Consider the following 24,483-nt stretch of genomic DNA (forward strand, 5'->3'; position numbering starts at 1 on the left):
GATTTTGGACTGTTTTGCCTGGAGCACATCCACAGTGCAGCCGCTCTGCTCGGCGTTCAGGCTCCGCCCCCAAACTTGGGGTATTTTGACTCTTTTCATGCAACCTTTTGACACACATAGCAATTTAAGAATACATGTATGGAGAACTTTAAGGGTTACTGCCAATATGTGTTCAGCAACCTCTCCTGAGTACAGTGATAACCCCCATTTATAGGTATTTCGGGTTCTCTGGGTGCTAAAAGACCTTATTTAGAGGGTGTGCATTCCAGTTTTCCAAATGTAGACAACCCAGGGTATTCCAGATGGGGTATTTCCAGTCTTTTGTAGCATATAATACGTGTGTGTGTACACATACACTTATTTTCTAAATATGTATAATATATTATAATTAAAGCATTTAATAATATATTATACATATATAATGCATATATATGATTTCACTATAAGTGTATTTTGAGATATAAATGTTTAATAAGCAAAAAATGGGGCGCAAGAGTATACTGAGAACGGACAGCAGCTGAAATAGCCTGCTCTTCGGTGGGTCCCCGCTCAGTTCTCAAGCTGGTTTTAGCTCATCTTGTGCCATTACAGAGAGAACATATCTGAAGCATATTAGACTGGTCCCACCCATACGGGCAGTACAGATCCAAAATGCCAGCAAGTTGTCTGCACGAGAGACACAGCAACCCCAGACGATCGTTTCAGCCTTGTTAGGCATCATCAGTGAGGCATAGCTGATATCCCTTTAGGTACCGGTCCCGTGAGCAAGGGGTCCACGTCTGGATTACCCTTTAAACTTATGGAGAACAAAAAACGGGGAGCAAGAGTATACTGAGAACGGAGAGCAGCTGAAATAGCCTGCCCTTTGGTGGGTCCCCGCTCAGATCTCAAGCTGGTTTTAGTTTATCTTGTGCCATTACAGAGAGAACATATTTGTATAATATTTTATAAAATGTATAATATGTATGTATAGTATATCATAAAATGCTTTAATATTATATATATTATAATAGTATTATCTTTTTATTTATTTTTTTAACTTTTTAGCAGCCTGGGGGACTGTCTGACAGCTAAGATAGTTCCCCTGCTAGCAGCTCCTAGACTCCTATTGTGGCGATGGAGGGCCAGAGCTGCTGCAGGGGGTCTCCGGCAGTCCCCCCAGACCGTGATCGCCGCGGATCGCCGGTCCAGGTAAGTCCAGGGCTCCTATTTGCCGCGGTCATACTAGGTACGTCTGCGGTCCTTAACAATCGTTTTTTTTGTCGGACGTACATAGTACATACACGGTCGTTAAGGGGATATATATATATTAATATCAAAATACAGTTAGAATAAAATTACATATATATTTATAATTTTTTTCAAATTATTTTTACTTTTTTTTTTATTATTATTAAAGGCACACTAGAGTGCCAGGAAAACAAACTAATTTTCCTGGCACTATAGGGTCATTAGGTCCTCCCCACTGGGCTGAAGGGATTAAAACCCCTTCAGCCATTTAACTTTCTCCAGCGCTGGCTCCCTCGGCGCTGGGGAACTGTCCTTCCTCTGCTGACGTCAGCTCCGAATGCACATGCGTGGCAAGAGCCCGCGCATTCAAACCGCCCATAGGAAAGCATTACTCAATGCTTTCCTATGGACGTCCAGCGCCTTCTCACTGTGATTTTTTACAGTGAGGAGAATCGCGGAAGCGCCTCTAGCGGCTGTCAGTGAGACAGCCACTAGAGGCTGGATTAACCCTCAGTGAAACATATCAGTTTCTCTGAAACTGCTATGTTTTCAGCTGCAGGGTTAAAACTAGAGGGACCTGGCACCCAGACCACTTCATTGAGCTGAAGTGGACTGGGTGCCTATAGTGGTCCTTTAATTTTTATACACACACATCATACTAAGTGTATTTTTTTTAATATAAACACACACACACACATATATATATACACACACACACACACACAGTGGGACCTTGGTTTACGAATTTAATTTGTAAACCGAAATGTGGTTTCCCATAGGAATGCATTGAAAACCAATTAATCCGTTCTGGAGGTCAGAAAAAAAGTCAAAATGAGCTGGCATGGAAACCAACCCACAATGCAGAACACACAGTAAAAGGCATGCAAACGACGAAGCTCAGCTCCCTACCTTTCCACAGCTTGAGAAATGCACCAAAAAGTCCCAAAAACAACTGCAAACAATTTCCAGAAAGGCTCCAAAACTCGATGAATGTGTGTCTGTGTTTGCTGGATATAGGCCTTAATGCATATCCTGTAACTCTTGGATGGGAATTCATGCATTCTTTATATTAATACTCCCTCCTTCTAACACCATCTTCTGCACTGCAGACCCTCTGCAAGAATGGTGTCTATGTTCTATCAAACCTGCCTTATCTGCACTCGTGTCACTTTAACCCTTGTATCACAACTCAACTTTGAATTCTATGTGTCGTCTTGCTCAGAAATGCTTCACACTTAAGAAAGGGAGGTTCTCCTGAAAGCTTGTCGTTAAAAAATTCTGTTAGTCTAATAAAAAAGGTATTACAAGATACAAATCTACATCACTGGACTAATACGGCTACAATCTCTACTTGAACACTAGCAGAACATTGCCTAGAGTAGATGTAGGCAACCTTTGGCACTCCAGGTGTTATGGACTACATCTCCATTGATTCTTTGCCAGCATTATGGCTGTAAGAGCATTGAGGGAGATGTAGTCAACAACATCTGGAGTGCCAAAGGGTGCCTACCCATGGCATAGAGCATAGCACTGCTTCCTCCAATAGTGCATCCTACTGCCATCTCTTCCCGAGGTAAATGACACACACGCACCCGGCCATCCACCTGATCTAAATAAATATATATTTTTTTAACACGTGATTTGTCAGGCCCGGCAACCTTCTTCCACTGCTCCACGGTCCAGTTCTGATGCTTACCTTACCATTGAAGGCACTTTCGGCAGTGAACAGATGTTCAGTCATCTAGCCATCACTATTTGACCCTTGTCAAAGTCCCTCTGATATTTTCGCTGGCCCATTTGTCCTGATTCCATATAAAAATTCAAGAACTGGCTGTTCACTTGGTGCCTAACATATCCAACTCCTTGAAAGGTACCGTTCTAAAGATATAATAAATGTTATCCACTTCACCGGTCAGTGGTTTTTATGTTGCGGCCTATATGTGTAATTACATTACACTGATACTGTATAAGAGGCAAAGTATGTGTTATTTGCTTCTCCAGTGAGGTCTGTTTACCAAACTCAATCTTTTAACTTTGTTGGAGGATGAACAAATAGAGCAGTTAAAACCTAGGTATAGCACAACTACTTTAAAGACCACTTTTTCTTACCTGCATGTAGGGATTATTGATATACTGTATCATCCCTTTCAGGACAGTCGATATTGCATGAGGAAAGGCGGTCTGATTTCCTTCTACCAATCCCAGGTCCAATCCAAAAGCTACCTGCCACACAGGAAACAAGAGTCATAACGCAAATTGAGCTCTCCATGGGCACTTGCAGGCCCATGAGCCAACTGTCCACATCTAGAAAAAGAAGGGTCTGAATTCACATTTAGGAAAATATGTTGTCTATTAACAAGTCCTGTCCTGTTTCCGAATGTTCTTAAACTTGCCACACATAAAAAACAAATGTCTGTCTTGTACGACAAATTAATTTACTTTGGTGAGAGTCCACAACTCATGATATACGAGATAAAATCCTTTGAAATCGGAGGAGAACACACTCCTAATTGGATGATTCACCACACTCCTCCCTCTTTAGCACTTCCTCTAGAATGATCAGTTCTACATTTAGCCAAGCAAAGAAGGAAAATCAGGAAGACACACACAAAAAAAAAAACACACAGTGCAGTTGAAGCATCTCTGGCACCATAACCATGACAGTGATATGTAGTGGTTATGGTGCTTGAAGTGTTGCATTAAAGGAACACTAAAGTCACCCACAGCACTTCATTTCATTTCAATGAAGTGGTCTGGGTGCTGTGGTCCTATCGTTTTAACCCTGCAATGTAAAATATAGTTTTGTACAAACTGTAATGTTAAATGAACACTATAGGGTCAGGAACACAACCATCTAGTCCCCCTGGTCCCCTTTTAACCCCTTTAAATATAGCAAAATCTGTATTTTGCTAAATCTTTATTTCAGTCTGCTGCTCGCTCTGCAGCCGGTTTGTCTGACATCATCAGAAGTTGTGTTCTGAACCAATCACAATGCTTTCTCATAGAAGAATGTCAAGGGGGCAGATCAGAGGCAGAGCGAGCACATGCCAAACACAGCCCTGGCCAATCAGCATCTTCTCATAGAGATTAATTGAATCAGAGGGCAGAGACACTGAATGGCAGTTTGCAGCACTTTGTGCAGCACTGCACCAGGAAGCACATCTAGTAGCTTTTCGAGGAGAGGCCAGTGGACTGAAATGTAAACACTGCATTTTCTCTGGTTGGCCACTGGGCTAAAACTCTGTAGCTATACAGGTTTGTATTCTTAATGCTACAGTGTTCCTTTAATGAAGGAAGATGAGTCCAATTTGGGGAACATGCAACTTAACACTGCCAAACTTGTAAAATATATACAAATACAGAATAGCATTATGTATGATTTCTTAGTAGGCACTTGTGAAGTCAGAATGTAGTTTAATTTTTAGAAAATTAAAAGGCACTAAATTAAAAACAGAATTACTCACATTATAGCTACTATTATGCAATGGATAAAATTAGATTTTATCTTGCACGTGACATTTATTTAAATAAAGGTAAATTTGAAGATTTTCATGTGATTATAAAGTTGGGACTAACCTTTGTGATAACATCCAGGGTGACACAATTGATAACACTGTGCATGCTCACTTTCTGTTTACCGTCTGCTTTTTCTTCCAATTGTTCCATAAGCAATTCAGCGGTATCATTAAATACGTTCATCATCTCCTTGAGATACCTGCCAGAGAAACACATCCCATTGGAAAGATTATATGGGTACCTGAACAGTAGACACGTGCAAGGTGGAAATATTTGGTTCAGTTTAGTTTCTGTAATTTTGAAAAAAATATATTTTAAATTCAGAACAACCCAAATTTTGGCCAAAACTTACATTTATTTTCTATAAGGTGATGTTTGGCTCCCCTAATGTGCTACCCTGATGTGAGGTTCCCCTGCTTGGGATACCAATATAAAGTGCTGTTTGTAGATGGTACCCTGATTTTGGTACCCCTACTTATGACACCAAAATTAAGGCCCTGTTTAATAGATAGCTCTCTAATTTGGTACTCTTATGTGGCATTGCTTATTTAAGGATACCAAGTTAGGGTGCTGTTTAGTAAATGTGTTATTTATTTTATCGTTTTTTGTTTTTTTTTTATGCAGTAGGGGGAGCTCACAGTAGGGTATCTCAGGGGTTCCCAACCTGTATTCCGAGTACCCCCAGGGGTAAATCCAGTTCCCCTGAGGGTACACAATACATTTTTATTTTTTTATTTTTAATCAGTAAACCAGGCTGCAGCATGGGTTGGGAATCACAAAGGTGAAGGTCCATCGGGAGGCCCTTGCACTTAGGGCCACCCGATGGACATGTGCCACGAGAGGCCTGGCCATGTGTTGTGGTGCTTTAATAGCGTGACCGGGCACATTCTAACCTGCAGAGAGTGCAGGGAGGAAGTGAGTGAGCCGGGCAGTTCCTCCCAGCTCAAACAGAATCTACCGCGCAGGAGGGGGACCCGCAAGAGGGAGGAGCAAGCCCCTTACACCCATCAGCCCCAGCTATGGAAGCCACCCTTCAGCACCTACAAGATATAAAATGGGAGGGTGGCTAGAATTGTGACTTGCATGTATGTTTTTGTATCTGTACATCAGTATGTGTCAGTGTGTGTGTATCTGTATGTGTGCATGTGCGTGTGTATGTGTCAGTGTGCGTGTATCTGTATGTGTGGCAGTGTGTTTGTGTTTCTGTACATGTGTCATTGTTTGTATCTGTGTTTCTGTACATGTGTCATTGTTTGTATCTGTGTTTCTGTACATCTCCGTGTCTGTACATTTTCTCTTTTTTTTCAATTCTTTATTTTATTGTGACCAATAGTGTATACAGTGAGTACATTCAAGTCCAGTAACATCTTGACATATGCAATACTTAAGAGAGGCATCTGTAATAATGGACATGTAACCACATTTCTAGGCCCATAGGCCCTAAGTTTGGTGCTCGTGTCACATTGTGTCTGGTAGATTAGTAATTGTGACTATATAGGCAAACGTAACTTTCTTCTAAAGAAAACAGCACAGTTTGCTTAACACATCTGTCGTAACTAATTAAGCACATTTGTGCCTTCATCTGTGGGTCTTTGACATCTAATGAGTGGTTGGTTATCATTTGCCCACTTGAAGTATAGCTTTGACCCCTCAGAGGAGGTAGAAAGAAGGAGAAGGAAAGAGTAATAAATACAGTGAAGAGAAATCACTCCCATGGTCAGTCATGGGGAAAAAAAACCGCCCCGCATCCCGCTATAGGGTCACCATCCGGCCCCATTCACTGCTCTCTGTTAAGCTTTGGTTGGGTGAAGAGGAAGGGGTAAGGAGAGGCAAGGAAGGAGAGGAGGGGGAAAGGGGGTGGGGGGAGTGGGAGGGATAGCCAGAAAGAAGGAGGAGGGCCGTCCATCTCCGGGTCTCAACTGCAGTTAGTCCGCTAGGTCACATTCTGTCCAGGGGCTCCTGATTTTCTCAAATCTCTGTTGTCCCCCTTACTCTCGCCATCAAATCGTCCAGATGGGCCTCTTATTTTATTAAGAACCAGTGACATCGGGGGGGGGGGGGGGGGGGGGGGAGGGGGACTCCGGCCTGAGCCAGTATTGTGCCACTGCTCTGCGGGCCACTAGCATTTGTTTGTGCAAAAGTTTCTGTTTTGTCCTGGTCCACCCGTCTATTGTCCTATTCAGTAGGAAGACCAAGGGGTCCAGGTCTGGTGCATGATGGAACACCTGTCTAACCATATCCCGTATGGCCTCCCAGTAAACCCTTGTCTCCGGGCATTCCCACCACATGTGGATTTATGTGCCCCTGTTGCCGCACCCCCTCCCCTTTGTTCATTCTAAATAGTTTTACTGGTGTGGTATACCATCTAAAAGGGGTTTTGAAAGCTGGCTCCTGATGTGTTACACAGATAAAAGAGGTATTACTGGCTTCCTAAATCTCTTGCCATTCTACACCCTCCAGTTCCTCTCCCAGGTCTCTTTCCCACTGGTCTATATATGTCAGTATCCCAAATCCTTCGTCTCTTCGAGCAAAGGTGAGCGTACAACAACGTGATCAGCCCCTTTTGTGTGGATTCCTGTAAGAACGATAATGATTTGTGTGCTACCTCTCTAATGTGCGGTTGTTGAACAAAATCTTTAAGTTGTACGTAACGAAAAAAGGCTGCAAGGGTGAGATGTCACCTCTGTTTTGAGGCCTATGTTCCTTCGGGACCCATATAAAATATTGTGGTAGATCTGCTCCCATGAGGAGAGACTCTTAGTCTACCCATTCTCTTCTTCGAGTGGGGCGTGCCACATCGCAATCGGCGCCAGTTGTGCTGCCAGGTAATAGTAATAAAGGCTGGGCAGTCCCACTCGCCTCCTTATTTTTAGCCTCTATAGTTTGTTGCGTGATATCCTAGGGTGTTTGTTTTGCCAAATAAACTCTCCTATTGATCGCTGTAAGGGTGCCCAATCTGGCTTTAGTTATGGGAATCGGCAACGCTTGAAATAAGAAGAGGATATGTGGCAAGGCATTCATCTTGACAGTATGTACCCTTGTCTGTGTCCCTATACCATTCGCTCTACTTCTAAGGCTCACTGCCTAGGTGTTGTCTTTGACTCCAACCTCTCCTTCACCCCTCATGTCCAATCAATCTCCAGAACAAAACAGCAGCTGCTGTAAGCCCGCCCCTTTGAAGACTTAAACTTGTGGTTCTAGACAGCCTGCTGGTGCTGTGACACTACTGATGCCCAACAGGAAGCTGCAGGACCTCCCTGAGGGTTTGTACCGCCCTGAAGCAGTTAATTGGCTGCCATCTACAAAGTCCCGCTTCTTGACCCTCAATCAGCCCTCCCACTGTACCACGTGTCATCGGACAGCAAGTGAGTGAGAAAGAAGTTACCACTCGGAAGGCAGAAAGCTGCAACTTTCCATTGGTAGGAATAACCACAGCATGCATAGTTCTAGATAATACAGGAAGTGATGGATGGTGTAGGGCTGCCAAGAAGGCGAATTAGTAGGAACTGTAGATTCCAAAACACTGTGTGATGAGGAGATTCTGTTTACATCTGTCTCTTCAGGGCCGTGGGATGAGCAGGAGAAGTAGAAGAGACTAGTAATGGAAGTTGTATTGCAAAGACCGTATTTGTTCCGTGGTTAGGTATACTCAGGGCATACATATTACCTGGAGCACAGGCGCATTGCACAACATGGTTGTGTATACTAAGCGGGTAAGTTGGAGGAGACTAATGGTACGATGCTACAGAACATAAAAAATATTTAGGTGTAGGTACTCGGGATGTACACAACACAGAACTTTACTGTAGTGGTTAGTACATACACGGCTGAACACTGTTATGCAGTTGGGGTTTGTGACCCAACACGCGCACACACATGAATGGATTGCTTTACACCGCTGTGGACCTGGGCTTTCTGGGGTCTTCCAAAGGGACTACACAATAGTTGTAGACTCTTCCTCAATAATACTGAGCGGTGAGGCAGCCATGCATGGACGAGGTAGGTGGAAACACGGAGGATGTGAATTTTTGACCAGGTAGTAATAGACACCCGATATGGCCCATACCTACTGAATTCTAAACGCGAGACCACGTGTCCCAGTGTATTTTACCCTATGCCCTACACTAGCCACATCCCAGGTCCAGCCATTCAAATGCATGAGTAAGGCACTTAGAGCACTAATGATTTGTGTTGACTCCAACTTTGTTGAAATTGCATATATTAATGTATTAGAAGTGTGTTGTGTCACTGCAATTCCAATACCCTGTAATGCTGTGCTGTTTCTGTCTGATGTGCCACGTGAATTGACTTTTTTTGTGCCAAATTGTCAAAAATTGTATATAATAATAAAAAATAAAAAAAATATGCTTACAAAAGTGCTGTTGCAAATGTGTCTAAAACCAATGCTGGGAAAGTACTTACACTGCCTAATGACATACAAGGTTTGTGCCAGAATAATTTAACAGAAACATTGAAACTCACGTGTGGCTGAATGCAGGATCCATGATACGGCGCTGTTTGTACCAATGATTATGGTCTGTATCCGTTAGTAAACCCTTGCCCATGAATCTACATGGGGAGAAAATAGAGTTTTATCAGTGACATAGACATACATAGTAAGTTCTCAAAGCAGTAGAACAATTGGAGTATATAAAACTAGAGTAAAGTGTTCAGAGGATTCAGAATTAACTAGTTTACTAAAATGGGGCCCAGTGTCTGCCCAATCATTCCATTTACTAACACAAGCATAAGAATTGTGTCTGCCCATGCTAGAAATAAAACAACACATGACATATTACACAATTATTTATTTAACTAAAATAAAGCCACAATGGAGAAGCCATGTGTGAAAAACAAAGTACACCCTTACTGCTACCATAGGAATTAAGAGGTTACGTAGCAGACAGGGACTACTAATCAAATGCGGTTGATTAATCAATCATCAATAAGTGTGACCACCTCTATAAAAGATCTTGAAAATTCATATGAGGGTTAACACAATGGAGATGTTTGACCATAATAAACAGCATCATGTTTGGCGAAAAACCAAACACAGCATATCAGCACAAACACCTATTGTCAAGCACGGTGCTGGAGGAGTGATAATTTGGGCTTGGTTTGCAGCCACGGGACCTGGGAACCGTGCAGCAATTGAGCCATGAATTTCCCTGTATACCAAAGTATTCTAGAGTCAAATGTGTGGCTATCTGTCCGACAGCTCAAGGTTGGCCGAAATTGGGTCATTTAACACGACAATGATCCCAAGCACACTAGCAAATATACAACAGAATGGCTGAAAAAAAAAAAAGAGTCAAGGTGTTGCAATGGCACAGTCAAAGTCCAGACCTCAATCCGATTGAAATGCTGTGGCAGGACTTTAAGAGAGCTGTGAGAACAAATGCCAGCAAACCTCTATGAACTGAAGCAATGTTGTAAAGAAAACCGGGCCAAAATTCATGCATAATGATGTGAGAGACCGATAAAGTCATTCAGAAAACGATTAACACAAGTTATTGCTGCTAAAGCTGGTTCTACAAGTTCTACAATCATAAGGTGTGCTTAGTTTTTCACACAATCCATTTTGGCTTTATTTTTGTTAGATAAATCATGACACGGATTAATATGCTAAGGAACAGGTGATTGTTATTATGACCTGATATGTAAACCTATAGATTCAAAGAGGGTGTACTATATTTTTCCCATGACTGTGTGTGTGTATATATATACACATACACACACACACATAAGAAACCAGGGGGGCTGCACTCACCTGAACGTGCATAAATGGGGTGCTGCTGGGGACCAATTTATACAATACACAAGATCCAGCGCACTCACTTATCCACTAAACAGCAACTTCAATGCTGACAGATTTTATTAGTTTTTTAAAACCACATAATCTAGTCAAATATAATGCGGGTTTAGTTACATTATATGAGCAAACATTGCATAAGCCTGCCACAACGTCAATGTACCCCATATTTGGCAGGTCCTACTCTAACAGCCTAATGTCTGCTCTTATGAGATTAACCCACTTACGGTGTTATAGAATTATTAAAACCCTTATTAAATTTCCCATTAACTCCATTAACTTCATTATATGACAGATTTTCCTAACAGCATTTAGAATATTAGAAAGAGAATGTATTTTCTAGAAGGATATGAGCAACACCGGAATTGTCAAGTTCCTGTAGTATGAAACATTGTATGCCATAGTTAGATCATGAGAACTGTACTAATGAAATGTCCATTCACTAAAAAGCCTTGAACCTGACCTCGAATCTAACAGCACTAACTACTCAAAATGGCGCCTGAAGCCCCCCTCCCATCGAGTGAAGCCTCGTGCTAGCAAGATGGCGTCTGAGCCATCGTGTCCACTCCCGTGTCCAAGATGACGCCACCTCTCGGTGGGAGGACATTTAGCCGGCCACTTAGTACTTAAGCCAATTAATAATATTGATGGGTTGGTATTGACATAGCCACTTAACACCTAACCCAATTAATTATGTTTATTTGTTGTTATCTTGATATTCTATGATGATGTAATATTGCTTTTATAAGGGTCTGCGAGCCCGCTTTTTAACCAGATGCCATTAAATTTTCTCGAAGTTCTTTTAACCTGAACTCCGTGTGTCAGTGTGAATTTACTTCTGCGTATACGCAATTTAATCATCTCTAATTTGGACAGGAACAGATAGTTCATTCAAATTTGTTTGCTTAAAAGAATCTATATCAATTTGGCGCATCCAACGTGGGGCTCCGGGTTATGACCTTTGGCCGGTCAGCCGTCCTAGAAGACGCTGGACGGAGGAATCCTGGGGGAAGGAAAGGAGACTGATCACCTCCCAGTACACGGTAGAGACTGCTGCAGAGCCTAGCCGGTATGTTCCAGCCCCTTTGATTGACCCGTCCCAGTGTCTGCGACTGCTACCGTGAGGACATCAAAGTCAGGTAATAACTTGCCCGGGGCCTTATTGTTACCCACCTGTTTACCTGCATTTTGACTATCTGTTGCCTGGGTGTGTTTGTATTGGTCTGTCCTTAGCTTAGTGCCCGGGTAGAGTGCTTGCCTGTTTACCCCTTTTAGGAGCCACGGGGCTGTGGCTGTAAGGAAAAAGGGGGGTGGACCTGTGGAAGTTTTCCTGGGGGTCCTCTATTGCCTGTTTACCCCTTTTAGGAGCCACGTGGCTGTGGCTGTAAGGAAAAAGGGGGGTGGACCTGTGGAAGTTTTCCTGGGGGTCTTCTTTTGCCTGTTTACCTCTTTTAGGTGCCGGGTAGCTGCGGCAGTAAGGAAAAAGCGGAGGGGGGAATCTGTGGAGTTGTGTAGACTCACTGCTTCCTGGGGATTCCCCATAGTGTCGCTTTGACAGCTTAGCTAGCCTCATTGGACACTTATTTTCTCTGCTTGCAGAGGACAGGACACTTCAGCCTCGAGCGCTGAGGCTGGTAGTGTTCCAGTTTTTATTTTTGTGGCGGGTGGATTCAAGCAGGCATTGCTGTCTCCAGCACCACGTCGTAGTGGGACTTACGGGTGGGTCCGTAGGGGCACTACGGGAGTGAGGGAAGTGGTGGTCACGGGTACCTGACCACTGTAACAAGGGAGGCTACACAGGATTCGGGTCGGAGATGGTTGCGGTTTCCTGTGGCCGCTGGTAGTGAGACTTGAGGAAGTCATTCTCCGAGCGGGGACACTACGAGGTTGAGGGAGGTGGTTTTGGCCACATGAGTAAAGGAAAGGGATTACTGTTGAATTTATTTGAACTGTGATGCATGCACTGTATTTCAATTGAAATGTTGTCTTAATTGGGAGTCATTCAAACTCCTGTGTCTATCTCTACTTTCACTTTTTACTTTTACTCTACTTCCTGTGTTATTTACACTTTCCCCTCCTAAGGGGAGCACAAAAATTACTTGTCAGATTGACATGTGATTTTAGCGCCCGCTTCAGTCTGCGCTCCTTGTTCCCCTGCTATGACAGGTAAAACAGCGGGAGGGGGGGGCCATCTATCTATAAGGGAGAGCAGGGCCAGCGCTACCATGACCTTGGGCGCCAGCTCTGAGAGAAACAGCTGCCTGCCAGAGCACGAGGTGGAAGAGGTAGGAAGGGGGACGTGGGGAGATATGAATAGTTGGGACTGGGAGAGATATAAATGATATGGGGGGAGAGAGATATGAATAGAAGGGGATAGAGGAGATATAAATGGAAGGGGGGAGATATGAATGATAGGGGGTAGGGAGATCTGAATTGAATTGAAGAGGGTGAGGGAGATATGAATGGAAGGGGGGAGAGATATATGAATGAAATGAGGTGTGGAGATATGAATGGAATTGAGTGGGGGAGATATGAATGGAAGGGGGGCAGGGAGATGTAATTGAAAGAAGGGGAGTGAAAGATATGAATAGAAGGGGGGGAGATATGGATGGGGAGAGAGACATGGATGGAATGGGTAGGGAGAGAGCATGGGGGAGAGATGTTGGAAGGGGGGAGAGACATGGATGGAAGAGATAGGGACAGAGACGTGGATAGAAGGGGGGAAGAAGACATTGATGGAAGGGGGTAGAAGCGAGCGGAGTGAAATGTGCAGACACACTTTACTCTGCCTGGAGATTGCAGAAGGACTATGAGTGAGCAGAGTGGCTACCTACCTGGCTGAGACTACAGTTTGCAGAGGGACTGAGGGAGGGAGCGAGCGGACACTTCAGACAGTGGCATTACTACTGAGATAGCAAGTAACTTCTTGAAGTGAAGCTTTTGAGTGAATTATATATATGTACCCAGGATTACATATTGTTTGTATTAGAATGATACAAGTAATTTTAGTTTGTGTTGGTCTAGGTCGAACTCTTCTTTTCTTTTTTTTTTTTTTGCGGCCCACATAAGCTTAAGCCTTGGTTATTTGGCCCAGGTTAGCCTTTAAGTTTAACATGCTTGGTCTACACTTTCTATTGACTAAAGTGGATTTTAAGACTCTGCTATTTAGGTATTCCGAAAGCTCACCAGAACAAACTTCAAGCATCCACACTCCAGAAAGACAACATACCTTTTGCCAAACAAACTAAACAGAAGGTTGTACGTATAAGGATCCTTTAAATATTTTGGAGACATCATAATTTCCTAAAAAAATAAATATATTATATTAAAGATATGAAGTAACAGAAGATTGAGAGTCTATAAAGGTTTAATTTTAAAGGCATGGAGTTAGAATGTTTCAGATACATGCATTTAAGGCCTAACTGTACAAAACCTTGTTAATGATACTTAGCAATCTGTAAGATATTTTCATTAAGAGACGGTGGGCATTTTCAATCTGAGGCAAAGCCAGGTTAGTTATGGGAAGTGCACAGTACCATCCTTTCACCAATTATCCAGAGAACAGGACTCATACGCACACTTACCTCTTGTCAAGGAAATTCCAATGATAGATACTTCCTTATTTATCCTTAACAAAGATTTAGTCTGTGGCCCATCATGTGTCAAACCTCCTATCTTACATTTATATACAGTGCATTCAGAAATTATTCAGACCCCTTCACTTTTTCATTATTAATTATTATTATTATATTTATATAGCGCCAACAAATTCCGTAGTGCTTGACAATCGGTGAACTAATAAACATGTAATTGTAACCAGACAAGTTGGACACACGGGAACAGAGGTGTTGAGGGCCTTGCTCAATGAGCTTGCATTCTAGAGGGAGTGGGGTAAAGTGACACAAAAGGTAAGGGAAGACTTAGTGTGGTTTTGTTTTGAGCCAATAACAGTTTAATCTATATGCTTCTGTGAAAAAGTATGATTTTAATGATTTTTTTTTTTAAGGAGTGGAGACTGAGTGAGCGTCTAATGGCAAAGGAAAGCGAGTTCCACATAAACTAGATAAGTCTTGAATGCGAGCATCAGAGGTGGGAGTACAAACAGAGGACAGATGCAGGTCTTCAGCAGAGTGTAGGGGCCTAGATGGGACATACTTGTGTTTTAGGGAGGATCGATAGGTGGGAGCAGCAATATGTAGAGATTTGAAAGCAAGAACCAGAATTTTATATTGAGCCCTATATCTTACGGGAAGCCAATGCAGCGACTGACAGAGGGGTGAGGCTTGGGAGGTGCAGGCGGACAGGAAGATGAGCCTCACCGCCGCATTCATTTTAGACTGCAATGGGGCAAGTTGGAAACGCGTAAGACCACTAAGAAATGGATTGCAGTAGTCAAGACGAGAGAGGACAGCGGCATGGACCAGCACCTTAGCTGCATCTGGCGTTAAATAGGGTCGGATGCGCACAACATTTTGAGATGGAAGCGGCAGGATTTGGCGATTGGTGATTTGGCAGAAACGGGAGTAGCAACACTTGAGGGAGGAAAAAACAGAAGTTCTATTTTGGACAAGTTGAGCTTAAGGAAGTGCACAGCCATCCAGTTAGAAATAGCAGAGAGGCAGTCAGAGACACTAGTCAAGAGGAGCAGGGAGAGAACAGGGGAGGAGGGATAGATTTGTGTGTCATCCGCATAGAAGTGATATTGGAAGCCAAAGTAGGGGACCAAGAACTGAACCTTGGGGAACACCAACAGAGAGAGGTTGGGAGGAAGAGGCAGAGCCAGAGAAAGAGACACTAAAAGAGCGTTGGGTGAAGTAGGAGGAGCACCAGGAGAGAGCAATATCTTGTAGACCGAGATTATGGCGGATGAGAAGAAGCTGTTGATGATCAACAGTATCAAAAGCCGTGGAAAGGTCAGGGAGAATTATGATAGAGTAGTGATCATGAGATTTTGCAGCAAGTAGAACGTTTGATACTTTGGTCAGAGACGTTTCCACAGAGTGCGGAGCACGGAAACCAGACTGAAGTGGGTCGAGCAGAGTACTGGACTCAAGGAAGTTTGTCAATTTCACATACACAAGTATTTCAAGGATTTTGGATGCATAAGGCAGTAGTGAGATAGGGCGGTAGTTGGATGGGGAGTTGGGGTCTAAGTTGGGCTTTTTTTTTTTAAATCAGGGTTACAGTTGCATGTTTGAAGAGTAATGGTAATATGCCTGAGGAGAGAGAGAAATTGAGAATTTCAGTGAGAGGAAAAGCAATAGAAGGAGACAGAGTACGGATGAGATGCGAGGGAATAGGATCAAGGGAGCAGGTGGTAAGGTGGGAAGACCGGAGCAGATCAGAAACCTCTTCCACTGTAGCTGGTACGAATGAACAGTAGAGGGAGTGAGAAAAACGGGTCGCAAGAGTATTCTGAGAACGGACAGCAGCTGAAATAGCCTGCCCTACGGTGGGTCCCCGCTCAGAACTCAAGCTGGTTTTAGCTCATCTTGTGCCATTACAGAGAGAACATATCTGAAGCATATCAGACTGGTCCCACCCATACAGGCAGTCCAGATCCGAAATACCAGCAAGTTCTCTCTGCACGAGAGACACAGCAACCCCAGATGATCATTTCAGCCTTGTTAGGCATCATCAGTGAGGCATAGCTGATATCTCTCTAGGCACCGTGAGCAAGGGGTCCACGTCTGGATTACCCTTTAAACTTATGGAGAGAGAAAAACGGGTCGCAAGAGTATTCTGAGAACGGACAGCAGCTGAAATAGCCTGCCCTACGGTGGGTCCCCGCTCAGAACTCAAGCTGGTTTTAGCTCATCTTGTGCCATTACAGAGAGAACATATCTTAGAAACATAGAAACATAGAATGTGACGGCAGATAAGAACCATTCGGCCCATCTAGTCTGCCCAGTTTTCTAAATACTTTCATTAGTCCCTGGCCTTATCTTATAGTTAGGATAGCCTTATGCCTATCCCACGCATGCTTAAACTCCTTTACTGTGTTAACCTCTACCACTTCAGCTGGAAGGCTATTCCATGCATCCACTACCCTCTCAGTAAAGTAATACTTCCTGATATTATTTTTAAACCTTTGTCCCTCTAATTTAAGACTATGTCCTCTTGTTGTGGTAGTTTTTCTTCTTTTAAATATAGTCTCCTCCTTTACTGGATATCTGAAGCATATCAGACTGGTCCCACCCATACGGGCAGTCCAGATCCGAAATACCAGCAAGTTCTCTCTGCACGAGAGACACAGCAACCCCAGATGATCATTTCAGCCTTGTTAGGCATCATCAGTGAGGCATAGCTGATATCTCTCTAGGCACCGTGAGCAAGGGTCCACGTCTGGATTACCCTTTAAACTTATGGAGAGAGAAAAACGGGTCGCAAGAGTATTCTGAGAACGGACAGCAGCTGAAATAGCCTGCCCTACGGTGGGTCCCCGCTCAGAACTCAAGCTGGTTTTAGCTCATCTTGTGCCATTACAGAGAGAACATATCTGAAGCATATCAGACTGGTCCCACCCATACGGGCAGTCCAGATCCGAAATACCAGCAAGTTCTCTCTGCACGAGAGACACAGCAACCCCAGATGATCATTTCAGCCTTGTTAGGCATCATCAGTGAGGCATAGCTGATATCTCTCTAGGCACCGTGAGCAAGGGGTCCACGTCTGGATTACCCTTTAAACTTATGGAGAGAGAAAAAAACGGGTCGCAAGAGTATTCTGAGAACGGACAGCAGCTGAAATAGCCTGCCCTACGGTGGGTCCCCGCTCAGAACTCAAGCTGGTTTTAGCTCATCTTGTGCCATTACAGAGAGAACATATCTGAAGCATATCAGACTGGTCCCACCCATACGGGCAGTCCAGATCCGAAATACCTGCAAGTTCTCTCTGCACGAGAGACACAGCAACCCCAGATGATCATTTCAGCCTTGTTAGGCATCATCAGTGAGGCATAGCTGATATCTCTCTAGGCACCGTGAGCAAGGGGTCCACGTCTGGATTACCCTTTAAACTTATGGAGAGAGAAAAACGGGTCGCAAGAGTATTCTGAGAACGGACAGCATCTGAAATAGCCTGCCCTACGGATAGAATAGCTGTTCTGCAGACAGTACAGAGGGCCTTCTCTTTCTATTTTCTCCACTTCTAGAGAAACCAGCAACAAAGGAACGACTGCCAAGAAGGGATAGGGTCGCCTTTACAGACCCTACAGGCGATCACAGTGAGCTATAATCGTTAGCTCCTGAAAGTGTGAGTGGGCATATTTCCCCTTCTTTTATACACCACGTACTTATATTTATGGTATACACTATGTGTGGTTATTTTGCCTTTTGTTTTTAAGGTACAGCATACCTCAATTAGGACACCTGTATAAAATATTCCAAGGTAGAGGTATTGCTATATATTCCGCACTGTACATCACAAATTGTATATATTAGCGCTTCACCGTCACCCTTTTATACTTTGCCTTAAGATAAGTTTTTGGTGTTATAGCAGCTATATTTTGCGGTGTTATACAACAATTATCCACCCTTCCTAAAATAGCGCCAGTACACTCCTACTTCTTCATATATGTAGTTAAGTTTGGATTAGGAATTTCAATTTTGTATTCAGTAAATATAGACCCTCTCACTTCAGAATCAGAATCTTGGCATGTTGCTCCCTGCTGTACCTGTAATGAACAATCAACCGTGGTGTGGTCTGACTTCATATGTAGCCCAACAATCCCTAATAGGGTTATTCCCTAAAGTGAGAATTCAAAGTTTGTTTTAAATTTAAGGAGAAATTAGCCGACCTGGAAAAAATCGCAGCTATGTTTTCAGTTCAGCTATTTCGGCCTTAAATTTGAAATTCACTTCCAATTCAATTTGAATTCTCATTTTAGTAAATAACACTGTAACACTAGTACATCCTCAAAATTACACGCAATACCGAGGATGTGGGATTAGTATTGCCGACACTTATGAAATGCAGTTTCATGCAAAGGGCAGACAAGGTGAAGTGGGGATGGGGTTAGTGGCAGGCTGGGAGTGTAAATTCTGCACCTCCACTGGGTGCAGACCACAGTAATATTTAGACGCTCACTAATATGTAAGAGCAAAGCCACCAGGATTCCAAGACTGCACTATGACTTAGTGAGTGCCAGACTTCGAGGGAGTGATTATGGTCTACAACATGCTCACCCACTCAACTACCAGGGACCTTTAACCATTCTGTGGGCCACCAGGGACGAGAGCCCCCCTCTATGCATAAAGTAAAGTAGAAGGGGAGGGCACAGCACACAATAAACATCACACACATTACACACAGCCATCAGACACACACACACATTACACACAGCCAGGGCTCCAGTCCTGCAGGAACGCGTGGGAACAGCGTTCCTGCACTTTTTTTAGAGCAGGAACGCCGTTCCCGTTTATGGTCCTGCAGGCACTCAGGGGGCGGCAAAAAATGCCGCCCCCAAATGCCCCTGTGTTCCCCCTCTCATGGGCCACCTAATGGACCCCCCCCTGCCGGCTCTTGTCTCGCTGTCAGACGCGGCGAGGGAGCTGTGTTATCTCTGCTCCCTCTCGCCGCGCCGTTTGTTGATGCCGGGAGCCGGAATATGACGTCATTTCCGGCTCCCGGCATCAGCAGACAGCCCTCGCGGCGAGAGGGAGCAGAGAGAACACAGCTCCCTCGCCGCGTCTGACAGCGAGACAAGAGCAGGCTGCACTGAAGCCCCACTGGACCCCAGGGACAGGTCCACGCCAGCTCTCCAGGTAGGGAGGCTGGGTGGACATTTTTAATTTAAAAAAAATATACAAATAATTTTTGTGTATATGTGTGTGTGTTGTGTGTCTGTGAGTGAGTGTGTCTGGGAGTGTATGTGTGTGTTGGTGTGTGTATGTGTCTGGGAGTGTGTGTGTATATCTGTGAGTGTATCTGTGTATTTGTGTGCGAGTGTGTGTGTCTGTGAGTGTATGTATGTGTGTGTATGTGTGTCTGTGAGAGTATGTGTCTGTGTGTGTCTTTGTGTGTGTGTGTGTGTCTTTGTGTGTGTGTGTGTGTGTCTTTGTGTCTTTGTGTGTGTGTGTGTCTTTGTGTGTGTGTGTGTCTTTGTGTGTGTGTGTGTCTTTGTGTGTGTGTGTGTCTTTGTGTGTGAGTACGCGTTTATATATGCATACAAGTTTTTTTTTTTTTGGTGGTGGGGTGGGGGTGGAACTCGAGTGAGTCCCACACTTTATTCCCCAGGACTTGACCCCTGCACACAGCCATCACACACATTACACACAGCCATCAGACACACACACATTACACACAGCCATCACACACACACACACATTACACACAGCCATCAGTCACACACACACACACACATAGACATCAGACACACACACACATTACACACAGCCATCAGACACATACACACATTATACACAGCCATCAGACACACACACACACACATTACACACAGCCATCAGTCACACACACACACATTACACACAGCCATCAGTCACACACACACACACACATTACACACAGCCATCAGTCACACACACACACATTACACACAGCCATCAGTCACACACACACAATTACACACAGCCATCAGTCACACACACACACACACCAGACACACACACACACACACACACACACATTACACACAGCCATCAGACACATACACACATTATACACAGCCATCAGACACACACACACACACACATTACACACAGCCATCAGACACACACATTACACACAGCCATCAGACACACACATTACACACAGCCATCAGACACACACACACACATTACACACAGACAGCAACCACATACTCATTACACCCAGCCTGTGCGCACCACACTCATTAATCAGAGTCCGCATAAACCATACATCACCAACATTACAATATGTCTGCATGCACACCACACACATTACACATAGTCTGTTTGCACACACACTCACTTGGGGGGTGTTGTAGGAGGGTGACATACTCAGGGTTATTCACTAAACTCTAAATATATCCCCATATGAAATCTGATTAGAAAAAGTTCTATATAGAGAAATAAAGAATTGAATTTCTTTTTTTGTCTCACTTTTTCTATTGGATTTATTTTTTGAAAGTGTATTTGTTCAGGGCTCTAGGCATGTGCCCCAATCTGAAATTATTTTATGTGTCAAGACAAGTAGTTCACAATAAAGGCCTAGATTGGACTACTGTTTTAGTCCTTGGACATGAATCTCACCCTTTGATAAATATTGCAAAGCGCTACGGAATATGCTGGCGCTATATAAATACCATTATTATTAATAATAATAATAATAACAATTTGCACTAATCAGTGTCCAGCCACTCCTCCGTGCATCTTCTGTTCTCTATACAGGCAGCCATAGACAAAGGAAACACACAGCAAAGTGAGAAGACCAGTTGAAGCACAATCTGAGGCACCAGCATTCTGCCCATCAGCACTTAAATGAAATGGTCTGATAATACACACATTTAGCATGCATTTCTAGGATGGTGTGAACCCAAAAGTCAAATACATGTGATCATGCAAACAAGCAGGTCAGAACACAAGGTCAACTCCAAAATAAGGGTATGTATTGAACAGGATCATCTGCCCAAAGCACAGATCTGCCAAAAGCAGCATCAATGGACACTAACACAATAAAAACTGCAGAACTTTGACAAACTGTGCAAAGTGGCTGCCTTGCAGATCTGTTCCACAGACCCCTGATGGCAAACAACCCAAGAGACAAGCAGACTGGTGGAATGTCTAGTAAACTGGTCTGCTCCCCAAGACATTTCAGATTATATATATACACACACACATACACAGCACTTTAGCGACTTCTTGGTAAAGAACACAAATTGTTTTTTATTTAGTCAATGTTTCAGTTTGACAACACAAATGTTCTTCAATATATATATACGGTATATATTCCAAACCATGTATCCTCATGGCCAGTACAGATTTAAAAAAAGAAAAAACATTCTTATGCGCCACAATTTGTCTTAATACAACAGAGAAACCTATTACTGTCCTGGAGCTCTATCTACATAGTTCTTCTGCTGTCGACAAAGATAGTGAGACCACTCACATAATCCAAATTCCCTGCTCATGAGGCTCAAACATGTTAACATTTAGCATGGGAAGAATGAGTGCAGCTCTGTGCACACTGTAGGATATATCTGCAGTTACAAAGGCAAGCTAAAAGCATACCCCCCCCACCCACAGTCCTAGATCTGTAAACATTTTGGACCACTGTCCTTACAAAAACCCACAAGCATTTCATCCAGAGGTAGTGAAGGGCTTAACCCTAAAGAACAACTGAAAGTAGAAACAAAGAAAACTGGAGAGGAGAGAGAACCCTGTACTTTCAGGGAAAACAATCCCCTCCCCAGTACTACCTCATATGTATTAAACTATAAACAAACTTACACGAAATAATCATTTTATTTATAGACCAAACAAAGAGGAGAAAAAGTGTGAAAAATCAGTGGAAGACCACCCAGTGGGCGTGAAACGAAAATAGAATTAAAAAGACTGCTAGACTTATTTTTGGGAACGGAATATTTACCATTGAAGAGTATCACAATGTATCAAAATAAGGTAGTGATGCAATCTATGGACATATCTTCCCAAATTAATACAATCTAGATCACTCAGTTACAGGATAGTATTGCAATTCAATACTAGTATACTGTTACAATTTAAGTAGTCACCAATGGATTGTAAATGAATCACAGTATCAAAAAATTAGAAAGTGTTGTGATTCATAAAATGTATAATCACTAAAAAAAGGTATCCCGCAACACACAATCTAGTACATCATCTCCTTGAAAAATGCCAGGAGAGAAATACCGCCCTTAAACAGAGCGTTCAGAATAAACCTATATGGGGAAATCGCAGACAGGACTGGACTGGAGTACCTGGCATCTCCTCACCAGTAGTATGAGACACCAGAAAAGAAACTAGGGTATACCCGGTGTTTAGACATACATTAGACTGGTTCCATACTCCCCTTCTGTCTAGGATCAGACAAATAGTAGTAAAGTCCCAATGTATCTCACAACTCCTCTCTATAAACCGACAAATGGTAGTCAGAGAGAGATGCAACGATTCTTAGCCCATTTAGTGGCAGCATAAAGGTGTCCTATAATGAGTACTTAAAAATACATTCAATTAATCTGTCATTATTATAGCGGTCACACATCAAGGGGCTATTAGCCTAAACCCAGCTACTAGGGTGGAGAAACCCCAAAATTGCCACTATATAGGCTAGGGAGAATTCCACTCAAATTTGTAGCAAAAGGTAGGTAAATCGAAAGGACAGAAGGTTTGGAGATAATTGAAAATAAAGTAAAAAACAGTAATAGAGGAAAGCCAGGTGCCTATAAATAGATCCCTACACTTAAATCCACATGACCCTATAGAAAAATAGGGGAAAACTCGGCAGAGAATACCCCTAAGTATCTAACCCCATAGGTACATTATCTAGCAGTCTATATAGGTGAAAATAAAACAAAAAATTAGCTTATAGCATCGGAAGCCCGACACGCGTTTCGGTGGTGTATTCCGCCTTTCTCAAGGGCACCTACATTATATAGCAGAAATGGTGTTGTCCATATATGTTGATATTTCAGAACCAGTCGGAAGTATTATATGAAGCATAATATAATCAATAAAAATTGTATCTTAATAAACCTGTAATGTATAGCATTAATGGGGGGAAAAAAAGTTATAGGGACTCTATTAATAGAATTGAACTTAGTGATTATGTCATTCACATTCTAGAATCTATTACCTTGATAGACTCTGGACTGGTCGAGTATATCATGACACGATGCAGAACATTCATTCTGAAAATTGAACCATACTCTTCTGCCCTAAAAATAAGAAAGAAAACCTGAAGATCAGAATCAAAGTATCATATTATGTTATACATTCGCAAACCATCCAAAAATTACCCATCGAATTTCATACCACTGTCACTTTAAAGGGATCCTATAGTGGCAGGAAAACAAACCCGTTTTCCTGGCACTATAGGTTTAATAGGTCCCCCCTTCCTTGCGCACCCACCTCCTGCGGGGCTGAAGGGGTTAAAACCCCTTCAGCCACTTTCCTGAATCCAACGCGCGATGTCCCTCGGAGCCTGTGTCAGGCTCCGACCACTCTCCTCCCCCTCTGACGTTAGCCAGAGGGGGAGACCTAATGTGCACGCGGCAACAGCGGCGCGCATTAGACCTCCCCATAGGAAAGCATTATTCAATGCTTTCTTATGGGGGAAATCTGACGCTGGTCCTCATGGAGCGCATCAGATAACAGACCAATTCTCCGTTTTGATTCCGGAAGCGCCCCCAGTGGCTGTATGGTAGGTTCTCTGGAACTGCAATGTTTAACACTGCAGAACTAAGTGCAATAGGGACACAGCACCCAGATAACTTCAATCAGCTAAAGTGGTCTGGCTGCCTACAGTGTCCCTTTAACTCCTTAAGGACACATGACGTGTGACATGTAATGATTCCCTTTTATTGCAGAAGTTTGGTCCTTAAGGTGTTAAAGGGACACTTCAGGCACCCAGACCACTTCTGCCCATTGGAGTGGTCTGGGTGCCAACTCCCACTACCCTTAACCATGCAAGTGTAATTATTGCAGTTTTCCTAAACTGCAATATTTACATTGCAGGGTTAAGTCCTCCTCTAGTGGCTGTCTAGTAGAGAGCCACTAGAGGAGACTTCCGTGTTCATAGAACACGAAAAGTGGTTTAAAACAACACTGGACGTCCTCACGCTATGCGAGGACCTCCAGCGTTGCCGAAATCCCCATAGGAAAGCATTGTATAATGCTTTCCTATGGGGAGATCTAGTGCGCAGCCATTGCCGTGCATGCGCGGCCGTCGGCAGGGGAGACTTAATGCGCATTATGTCTCCCCCG

General features: G+C 43.4%; 1 protein-coding gene across 1 annotated transcript in view; it reads right to left on the minus strand.

Annotated features, from left to right (window-relative positions):
- LOC134582364 (cholesterol 24-hydroxylase-like) overlaps nt 1-24,483 on the minus strand; it is a 64,741-nt gene that overhangs the window by 26,521 nt on the left and 13,737 nt on the right. The window contains exons 3-7 of the mRNA XM_063438940.1: nt 23,354-23,435; nt 13,788-13,861; nt 9,229-9,315; nt 4,807-4,945; nt 3,340-3,453 (exon numbers count right to left, since the gene is read on the minus strand). Coding sequence (XP_063295010.1) covers nt 3,340-3,453; nt 4,807-4,945; nt 9,229-9,315; nt 13,788-13,861; nt 23,354-23,435 — 496 coding nt within the window. The remainder of the gene's footprint in view (nt 1-3,339; nt 3,454-4,806; nt 4,946-9,228; nt 9,316-13,787; nt 13,862-23,353; nt 23,436-24,483) is intronic.

This window comes from Pelobates fuscus, chromosome 13 (genome assembly GCF_036172605.1).
Source record: "Pelobates fuscus isolate aPelFus1 chromosome 13, aPelFus1.pri, whole genome shotgun sequence".
Lineage (NCBI taxonomy): Eukaryota > Metazoa > Chordata > Amphibia > Anura > Pelobatidae > Pelobates > Pelobates fuscus.